The 10,676-nt window shown below is 36.4% G+C and overlaps 1 protein-coding gene across 1 annotated transcript; it reads right to left on the bottom strand.

Annotated features, from left to right (window-relative positions):
- On the bottom strand, positions 8,050-9,542 carry LOC108663274. Its single transcript, XM_018126871.1, has 4 exons — positions 9,486-9,542; positions 8,840-9,321; positions 8,542-8,665; positions 8,050-8,445 (listed from the first exon to the last, which is right to left on the bottom strand). Exons 1-4 carry the CDS (start codon positions 9,540-9,542, stop codon positions 8,050-8,052), a joined length of 1,059 nt encoding a protein of 352 aa, XP_017982360.1.

Here is a 10,676-nt window from a genome sequence, read left to right as displayed (position 1 = left end):
TATAAATATTGTTTTATAAGAAAATAGAATATTTCCCTTAATATTTTTTTTATTTTCTTATTATATTCAAATAACCGTAATTTCGTTTTAAATAAAGATTTTAGACTTTTAAACTCATTTTGAATATGAATTATATGTTTTGTACTTGTATATTACGTTTTAGCCAGTTTTGAAATTTTTGAGAAAAAATGATTAAAATACCCCTATGTGGCGAAAATTTTATTTTGATTGTTTTTTATCTAAAATAGTGTACATTCTCTAAAAACTCGATATTTAACAACGATTGCTCACAAGAAAGGAAAGAAACTGATATGTAAGCCTTGCGGGGTTCCGGTTGGCATTCCGGATAATGAGTGTCAATAGAGACATCGCGACGATTGTCATGGGCCTGAGAGAGGTTCCAGGTCGTGACAATTCGAATTGGTATCAGAGCTTTTGGTTTTAAAGATAAGAGTTTTTGGTTTTAAAGTGGTTTTAAAAATTTACAGTATCAGTACGGCCCCGGATTAAGTTAGGTTAGGTTGAATAAAATGAATGCATTTTCATATAGAGCCTAAGGTTCCCTAAGCTTGCTCGTTTTCTCTTATAGATTATTATGCCTCCTTGACGCGGACGCTCACCTCTCACTAGATTGGTTGGGAGGGGAAAAGGTCGTTCCCAACGTCGTCAGCTAGATGCAGTAGGGGAAGAATCGACTGCGTCTACCATTCGGGCAGCACCTGCTGCTGAGAGGCCGATAGTCCTCCACATCCTCCACCTCCTCCGCCACCTACTGGTATTCCCGCCATGCCTACTGAGGCAGCACAAGCATTGGCAGCTTTCTTTACTGCAATGGCTGGTGGAGCTCAGACTAGTCAAGTTCCACCTATAGTACCACCAGTTACTCCTTTAGTTCCACCATCGGTACAGGATGTATCCATTTCCAAGAAGCTAAAGGAGGCTAGACAGCTCGGTTGTGTGTCTTTCGCGAGTGAGTTAGAGGCCACTATGGCAAAGGACTGGATTAATCAAGTTTCAGAGACTCTCTCTGATATGAGATTAGACGACGACATGAAGTTGATGGTGGCTACAAGATTATTAAAGAAGAGGGCTCGTACTTGGTGGAATTCAGTGAAGTCCCGTTCCACTACTCCTCAGAAGTGGTTCGATTTTCTTAGGGAATTCGATGGTCAGTATTTCACTTATTTTCATCAGAAAGAAAAGAAGAGAGAATTTCTGAGTTTGAAACAGGGGAATCTAACTGTAGAGGAGTACGAGACTCGTTTTAACGAGTTGATGTTATATGTGCCGAATCTGGTGAAATTTGAGTAGGATCAGGCTAGTTATTTCGAGGAAGGGCTCCGTAATGAGATTAGAGAGCAGATGACAGTGACTAGTAGGGAACCGCATAACGAGATGGTACAGATGACTTTACGGGCTGAGAAGCTTGCGACTGAGAATAGGAGGATTCGGACTGAGTTTGCAAAAAGGAGGAATTCTGGTATGTCTTCTAGTCAGCCAGTAAAAAGAGGCAAGGACTTAGCAATTTCAGAGAGTACTACTTATGTTTCCGTGACATCTCCTCGACCTCCATTTCCACCATCACAACAGAGACCTTCAAGGTTTAGCAGATCTGCTATGACTAGTTCTGGGAAGAGTTTCGAAGGTTCTGACCGATGCAAAAATTGTGAGAATTATCATAGTGGGCTATGTAGAGGGCCAACATGATGTTTTCAATGTGGACAGACGGGTCATATTATGAGTAATTGCCCACGATTAGGACGAGCCACGGTAGTTGCATCATCTTCACCAGCTCACACTGATATGCAGAGAAAAGATTCTTCTAGGTTGCCACCGAGACAGAGAGTGGTCATACGGTCCGGTGTGGAGAGTAATACCCCGGTACATCCACCTTCGAGACCACAGACTCGTACCTCGACAAGAGTTTTCGCTGTGACGGAAGATGAGGCACGGGTCCGACCTAGAGCAGTGACAGGTACTATATCTTTATTTGATAAAGATGCTTATGTTTTGATAGATTCTGGCTCAGATAGGTCTTATATGGGCACCACATTTGCATCGATTGCTGATAGAAACCTGTCACTATTAGAGCAAGAAATTGTAATTCACACCCCTTTAGGAGAAAAGCTAGTTAGAAACAGTTGTTATAGAGATTATGGGGTAAGGGTAGGCGAGGAAGAATTTAGGGGTTACTTAATTCCTCTAGAGATCTTGGATTTTGATCTAATATTGGGTATGTACTTGTATATTACGTTTTAGCCAGTTTCAAAATTTTTGAGAAAAAATGACCAAAATACCCTTATGTGCCGAAAATTTTATTTTGATTTAAAATAGTGTATATTCTCTAAAAACTCGATATTTAACAACGATTGCTCACAGGAAAGGAAAGAAACTGATATGTAAGCCTTGCGGGGTTCCGATTGGCATTCTTGATAACGAGTGTCAATCTGGACGTCGCGGCGATTGTCATGGGCTTGAGGGAGGTTCAGGGTAGTGACAACCCTCCTCGCCTCTACAGCCGGAGTAACTATATAACTGGGTTTACCGTGCCCCTTTAATAGGCAGTCCACGGAAACCCGTCACTGCAGTGACTAACCCACCAATTTTAATAAAATTTCGATAGTATAACGTGGCTTTTATTTATTTATCCAACCTGCATAGTAAAAACAACTTACATAAATTTCCCAATGCACTCACAAAATATAGCCACATATACTCATTTCTCATAAGCCATTCCTAGGAAAATATATATTTTTCAAGTCAATTTGCAGCCTCCAATTACTCAATTTCATAATCAATACAACATATTTTTATTTGTCACATTTATTCCTAAAACATCAAAAATCCCGTTTTAATCTCGTTCTCCTTTCATAAAATATATAAAGAGTATTTAAAAATAAACTCTAGATAATTTACAATAATAATAAGTTTACTCACAATTTGTACAAACTAAAAGCTTTCTAAGCGCCCCGATCACTACTCGTCGGGTACGACTTCCTTGCCTTTTTCAAAAGGCTCTCCTCCTAGACACATTGCAAAAATTTACACGATTCATCACATTAATGCTAAATCACTATATATTTGACTTAAATCGTATACTAATGCATGGTATGAAATGCAATAGCCAAAAATGGCTTAAACGCGGTATTAACCTATTTTTGGCACTTTACCCCGATAAATTGTAACGCGCTCCATTTTAGCTCTAAATTGTCCCATTTTCTCTCCAACATTTCTAACCATTAATTATCAGCCAATATCCCTCTAAAATCACCAAAATCAGCTCACTCTCTTTCTTGAAAAATTCAGCCAAAAATGGGACATTAACTCGGTTAATTTTCTATTTTGTTTTTCTATCACATTTAATCGTTTTTCATCATTTTCTCTTCATTTTCCTTAGAATAAAATCAATTCATCATCATTGTACAGCATTGAGCATCCAGCCAAGAGTGGGTATTGTGAAAATTTCATGCTTTCTTGCCCAATTTAATTTCTATATACATTTAACTAACTAAAACTATCAATTTAACTAAAAATCAAAACCTAAAAATTCCAAAATTTCCCCCCTTGAATTTCAGCCAGCACATGGTTTCACTCTTTGATCTCTCTCCTCAAGCATGCCCAATGGAAATAAAGGCATAGGAAAGGTAGAAATCAAGCTAAAATCGAAAAATCTTACCATTAGACGTGTAAACGGTCGAAAACCGCGAATTTCCCTTTGAATTTTCTTGTTTCTCTTTGGTTTTTCTTTTTTTCTTCCTTTCCTCTCTATTTCCTCTCTTGTTCTTCCTTATGGCCGGCCAGCACTCAAAATTTGGGTTTAAATGGCTGACTTTTCATTAAAATAATATTATTTCATTAAAAAATACCACATGTCACTTTCCCATTGGCTCATTTTTAAAATTTCATCCATTTGTTTTCAAATTTTCACCATACACTTGTCCTACATATCCATAGCTTAGATAAAATTCTCAGACTTATCCAAAGTCTCGGTGGAGTAATTTTTGAAATTTACACTTTTGCCCCCGTAAAAGTGAAAAATTACATTTTTGCCCAAAAAACTGAAAAATTGCCCATAGGCATATTTTTCATCCCTTATACTCATACCATTCTCTAATTTGTCAAATTTGATCTAAATTCTCTCAAAATCTCAAATTTTGTTCGCGAGTGGCAAAATTACGATTTTGCCCCTACACTCCAGAAATCACCAAAATTAAACTTTTTCACTTCATATCATTAAATTATACTCCAAATAGTTAATCTTGATCAAAAATTTCACTCCCTGATCAAATTATTATCTTAGGTGGTAAAATGACGACTTTTGCCCCTGAACATTAAAATTTTCAATTTTACCCCTAATGAACCCTCGAACTTCAAACAATCATTTTTAGTCATTCCTTGACTATAAAATATTAAATTTTATCCTACAATTCCTATTTGAACTAGTTCGAGGTTAAATCAATTTAAGTGTACCGTTAGGTACAATATCGGGTTTCGTCTATTCTTAGGTGCTTTCTAGCGTAATAACATGCTACTCAGTGCATGTATGTCATGACATGTGTTTATAGGGTCAGGTTTTACACTTCGTGCCTCTCATACTAAGGTAAAATATAACGGAGTTTACCGTGCCCCTCTAATAGGTTGGTCCACGAAAACCCGCCCATGCAATAAGCTAATCAAATAACCCACCAAATCAATAAACATTTTGACAGCATGACATGGCTAATATAATATTACCTAGCCTATCAAGGTAAAACAAAACAGTTTATACATTCCACACAAAACACAAATCCAGCCATTCATGCCGTCACATTGTCATAAGACATCAATTCAAACCATATGTCAAAACATATAACACAAGTGTATAGTCTCCACTTACTCAATTTCCAAAACTAGTACTCGATTTCAAAACAAGTTATAAATCTCATTTTGTTTAACCAACACTTCAATTTTAAATCATAATAATTAACAATTTAAACTCATTATTCTTTAAAATCATAAAAACGAGTATAAACTACTTTAGATAGTTAAGATGATCGTCTGATTACTCACTATAGCGGGAGTTTAGAGTACTCCTATTCTTGGTCCTCGAGTACGATATCTTTACCCTTATTAGAGGGCTCACCACCTATACATAATACACAACACGTAATTCAATATATTTGTGCCAAACTGTTATAAAACTATTTCAGGCTCTATATGAATGCATGAAATTGAATGATAATTGTTCGAATAATCACTTAATGACGGTATTCTACGTGGGTTGTATTCGACCTAACTCGAACTATACATTGTTGAATTAACCAAAACATCTGATTCAACTTCAAATATATTCATTACACTTCCAATATTCCAAATACACCAAAGTACCTCAATGAGCTTGATTGTGACTTAATTTATCATAACCGAAATTCATTTTGATTCCGGACTAACGTGCTAATCAGTGTTAACACAGTCCAATAAATCCATCTATATCATTAAGAATCAAATCCAAGTCCATTCACTATGATTTTCTCATTATTTTTTAAGTTGTTTACTAAAGGAACTATACTTTTCGATAACCGTTTCCGATATTCGATACCATAAATCATCAATTACGAGCTAAATAGCATGAAATACAACAAAATCCATCATCAACATGTCACCTTTAACATTTGGCCAAAGAGGGTTGTTGAAGGGCATGTGATTTTCTTCCTTGTTTTTCATGCCAAACATCATCAAACAACTAAAAACACTAGGATATCATGAAATCTAGCAAAATCCACCATCAAAACCTATTTCCCTATGTTCGGCCAGCAAGTATTCCCTCATGAAAACTTGTGTTTCATCCATAGAAAATGAAAAAGAAAGCATGGGAAAGGTGGATCTTAAGCTAAAATTGAAAAATCTTACCTTTGATTGCTTTGTTCTTTGAAATTCAACAAATTTCTCTTGAATTTTCCTCTCTAGGGTTTCTTTCTATTCTTTTCTCTTTGTTCTTTGCTTTGGCCGGCCATAAAGAGTGAAATGGGAGAGTTTATAAAGGAAATTATAAAAATATTAAAGCTTGACATGTGTCACCATGTGATTGGTCCATGTTTAAAACTTAACAATTAAGCATTTTCTCACCACCACATGTAATCTCTTAATTATCCAAAGTATAAAATAATAATAGGTAAAATTCATAGGCTTGACAAGTGTTATGGTGGTGTAAAATTTCAAAAATTCCAATTACGTCCTTATGGACACGTAAAATGACTATTTTGCCCTTATGTTTGAAAAAATGTCAGAATTAAAATTTTTCATTTCTCAAATTCAAATCATGCTCCAATTAGTCAAACTTGGTAAAAAATTTCATCCAACATTCCAATTTTGCCCTCGAGTGGCAAAATGACCATTTTGCCCCTACGTTATGAAAATTCCTAATTTGACTCCAAATTAATCCTTGAACTCTGAATCACCATATTAAGATATTCTTAAGGTTCAATAACTCTCAAATACATCCTATAATCTCTATTCAAACTAGTTCGAGGTTTTAATCGACTTAATTGTACCACTAGGTACGATACCGACTTTTAATGATTTTTCGAGGCAACCCAGTATGTCGACATGCTATCAAGTATATGAATGACATGGCAAGTATATTATAGAGTTGGGCTTAACAGTACAACCCCCCTTAAAATAAAATTTTGACCTCAAAATTTCACTTACCGGACTCGGAGAAAAGATGCAGATATTGGTTTCTCATCTCGTGCTCAACTCCCACGTCATCTCCTCCATCTGAGCATTTTTCCACAACACCTTAACCATTGGAATGTTCTTATTCCTCAACACTCGATCCTTTCAATCTAAATTACGTACAGGTTACACCTCGAACTTCAAATCTTCTTGCAACTCAATCGGAGGTGCCTCGAGGATATGGGAGGGATCAAGTACATACTTCTTCAACATCGAGACATGGAAGACATTGTGAATCCGATTCAACTCTGGGGGTAATTCTAGTCTATATGCCACTTGCCCAATCCTTTCAATAATACAAAAGGGTCTAATGTATCTTGGATTGAGCTTTTCTCGCTTTGCCAACCGAATCACACCTTTCATTATCCAACAAAATACCACAATTTATCACAATAATATATTCAAATAAGACTTAATACCTCAAAGTATTCAAATCGTTACCTTTCCAATGAGAGACCTTAAGAAAAACTCTATCATCAACTTCAAATTCCAAATCTTTTCTCCGTCTATCCGAGTAACTTTTTTGCCTGTCTTGAGCTGTCTTTAATCGCTCTCGGATAACCTTGATCTTATCATTAGTCAAATCAATCAGTTTTACATTAAACAATTTCCTCTCACCAACTTCATCCCAGCAGAGTGGAGTTCGACACTTTTTCCCATACAGAGCCTTGTATGGTGCCATCCTAATACTAGCTTGAAAACTGTTGTTATACGCGAACTCCACCAATGGCAAGTGTCTGTCCTAACTCCCCGTAAAGTCAAAGACACAAGCCCGTAGCATATCCTCCCAAGTCTGAATGGTTCTTTCAGATTGACCACTGTCTGTGGATGAAAGGCAGTGCTAAACCTCAAATTAGTTTCGAGAGTATCCTAAATTTTTGGCTAAAATCGAGAAGTGAATCGGGGGTCTCGATCTAACACGATGGAAACTTGGACTCCATGTAATCTCACTATCTCATCTATATAAAGCTTAGCTAGCTTCTCAATGGAATACGTGCTATAGATAGCCAAGAAATAGACGGACTTAGTCAATCTATTCACAATCACCTAAATAGCATCCTTCCCACTCTGTGTCCACGGTAAACCCAGTACAAAGTCCATAGTCACGTGCTCCCATTTCCATTCAAGGATAGGTAGAGGCTGAAGAGTACCCGATGGTTTCTGATGTTTCAACTTAATTTGCTGGCATGTGAGACATTTCACTACAAACTCTGCTATGTCTCGTTTCATACTCGGCCACTAGTAACTTTCCTTGATAGTCCTGTACATTTTGGTGCTTTCGGGATGTAAAGCATAGGCGGAAGAATGAGCTTCCTCCAAAATAGCCCGTCTCAGCTAATCATCTTTAGGGACACAAACCCAGTATCCAAGCATCAAGATACCATCATCACCAAGTCCGAACTCATTAATTTCTCCATCTCGCAACTTTTGAACTTCCTGTTTCAACTCATCATCAGACTTCTGTAATTCCTTGATTTGATTCAACAGTGAGGGTCTCACAACAAAGCTAGCCAGTAGGGTTCCATCATCGCCATTACTCAACTGGATCCCTAGAGATTTCATCTCAAGTAGTATTGGAATATAAGAATTTCGAAGTGATGCTAATGAAGATGAGGATTTATGACTCAAGGCATCTGCTACAACGTTTGCCTTCCCCGGATGATAATCAATCACTAAGTCGTAATCCTTAATCAACTCTAACCATCGTCTCTGTCTCAGGTTGAGTTCTTTCTAGGTGAGCAAATATTTCAAACTTTTGTGGTCAGTAAAAATCCGACAACGCTCACCGTATAAATAATGCCTCCAAAATTTCAATGCAAAAACTACTGTTGCCAACTCCAAATCGTGGGCAGGGTAATTCGTCTCATGCTTTTTCAGCTGTCGAGAAGCATAAGCTACTACTTTCTCATCTTCCATTAACATGCACCCTAATCCTAATTTAGAGGCATCACTGTACACCACAAAATTTTTGCCACTAACAAAATTTGTCAAAATGGGAGCGAAGGTCAATCGATTCTTCAGCTCCTAAAATTGACTCTCGCAAACGTCATCCCACTCAAATTTGACTCTTTTATGAGTCAGATAAGTTAGAGGAGCAGCTATCAATGAGAACCCTTAAACGAACCTCTTATAGTAACTGGTTAAACCAAGGAAACTTTGAATCTCTGTCATCGTTTTTGGTTGCTCCCACTGTAAGATTGCCTCAATCTTCTTGGGATCAACATAAATTCCAGCTCCAGACATAACATGTTCCAAGAAAACTACTTCTTTTAACCAGAACTCACATTTAGAAAATTTGGCATAAAGTTGTCTCTCGTGCAACGTTTGTAACACATTGCGTAAATAAGTAGCATGTTCATCATCATCCTTCGAATACACCAGAACCTCATTTATGAATACTATCACGAACTTATCCAAGTACGGGTGGAACACCCTGTTCATGAGGTCCATAAAAGCTGCTGAGGCATTTGTCAAACCAAAAGGCATAACCAGAAACTCATAATGCCCATAACGAGTCCTGAAAGCAGTCTTGGTTACATCCTGCTCCTTGATCTTCAACTGATGATACCCAGACCTTAGATCAATCTTAGAAAACACCGTAACACCCTGTAGTTGATCAAAAAGATCATTAATTCGTGGTAAAGGGTATTTATTCTTGATGGTCACTCGATTCAGCTAACGGTAGTCGATACATAACCGAAGAGTGCCATCCTTCTTTTTTACAAACAAGATTGGTCCACCCCAAGGAGAAGTACTATGGCAAATAAAACCTTATCTATTAATTCTTGCAACTGGACTTTCAACTCCTTTAACTCCGCCGGAGCCATCCGATTGTTGATATTATTTCATTGCCTAGAAAAGGTAGTAGGCCTAAGCATGTTCCAAAGTATCTTGAAGCTTATCAAATTAATCTACCTTTTTCTTCTCATTCAGTTACATCCCATCCTATTACTAGTTTTCTTTCTTGTCATCAATTATTTTCTACTCATAGAACATTTACTGCTACCTTGTCTCAAACTTATGATCCTAACAACTATGATCAAGCTGTTAATTACTCTCATTGGAAAGATACAATGCAATGTGAATTGAACGCTTTGGAGGATAATGGAACATGGAATGTTATTCCTTTTCCTTTTGATTTTTTTGCAATAGGTTTTAAATAAGTGTTTAAGGTCAAAATGAATGCCAATGGTACTATGGAAAGGTATAAAGCAAGGTTAGTAGCTAAAGGTTACAATCAAATAAAAGGTTTTAATTATCAAGAAACCTTCAAGCTTATTACTAGACAGACTACTATGAGAGCTTTTTTAGCTTTAGTAGTTGCAAAAGGATGGTTTTTATCACAGTTAGATGTTAATAATGCATTCTTGAATATAGATTTACAAGAAACAATTTATATGGATCTTCCCTAGGGTTATTCTGTTAAAAGGGAGTATCCACCTAGTTCTAAGATGGTTTGTAAGCTATATAAATCACTTTATGGCTTCAAGTAAGCTTTTAGGCAGTGGAACTCTAAGTTTACTACTTCTCTGTTGAAGTATGGTTTTACTCAGTCATTGTTAGACTATTCTTTGTTGACCAAGACAACAATAAGTGGAGAATTTGTTGCATTACTGGTTTATGTCAATGACATAGTCATTGTCAGCCAGCGACGGACCTAGAAATTTTTCGAGTGGTGTTATAATTAAAATAATAATAATAATTAAAAAAATATAAATATGTTAGGATTCATAAACTAAAAATTTTAACATTAACTTCAAGAAAATATAAATTCAATACATTCATTTAATACTTCAAAGTAAAAATATTTAAGATAACCATAATTGTCCATGATCATTTTTCATATTTTGAAAACGATGCATGATAGCATCAATAGAAGCACTATCAAATACATCTTTTTCAATATATGTCACCAAGCAATCATTCATCCAGAATTACTACTCATTAGCATAACTTAGATA

This window comes from Theobroma cacao, chromosome 9 (genome assembly GCF_000208745.1).
Source record: "Theobroma cacao cultivar B97-61/B2 chromosome 9, Criollo_cocoa_genome_V2, whole genome shotgun sequence".
Lineage (NCBI taxonomy): Eukaryota > Viridiplantae > Streptophyta > Magnoliopsida > Malvales > Malvaceae > Theobroma > Theobroma cacao.
The sequence above is the reverse complement of the archived record's forward strand: the minus strand, read 5'-3'. Positions and strand labels throughout refer to the sequence as shown.

Bases quoted from the DNA above. Each gene is read 5' to 3' on its own strand.
- LOC108663274 (XM_018126871.1), bottom strand. From the start codon at position 9,542: ATGGCTCCGGCGGAGTTAAAGGAGTTGAAAGTCCAGTTGCAAGAATTA. The intron at 9,322-9,485 runs GTTTTATTTGCC...GATCAACTACAG, and splicing joins TGCAAGAATTAATAGATAAG to GGTGTTACGGTGTTTTCTAA. The intron at 8,446-8,541 runs GTAGTTTTTGCA...TTGCTCACCTAG, and splicing joins ACGATTTGGAGTTGGCAACA to AAAGAACTCAACCTGAGACA.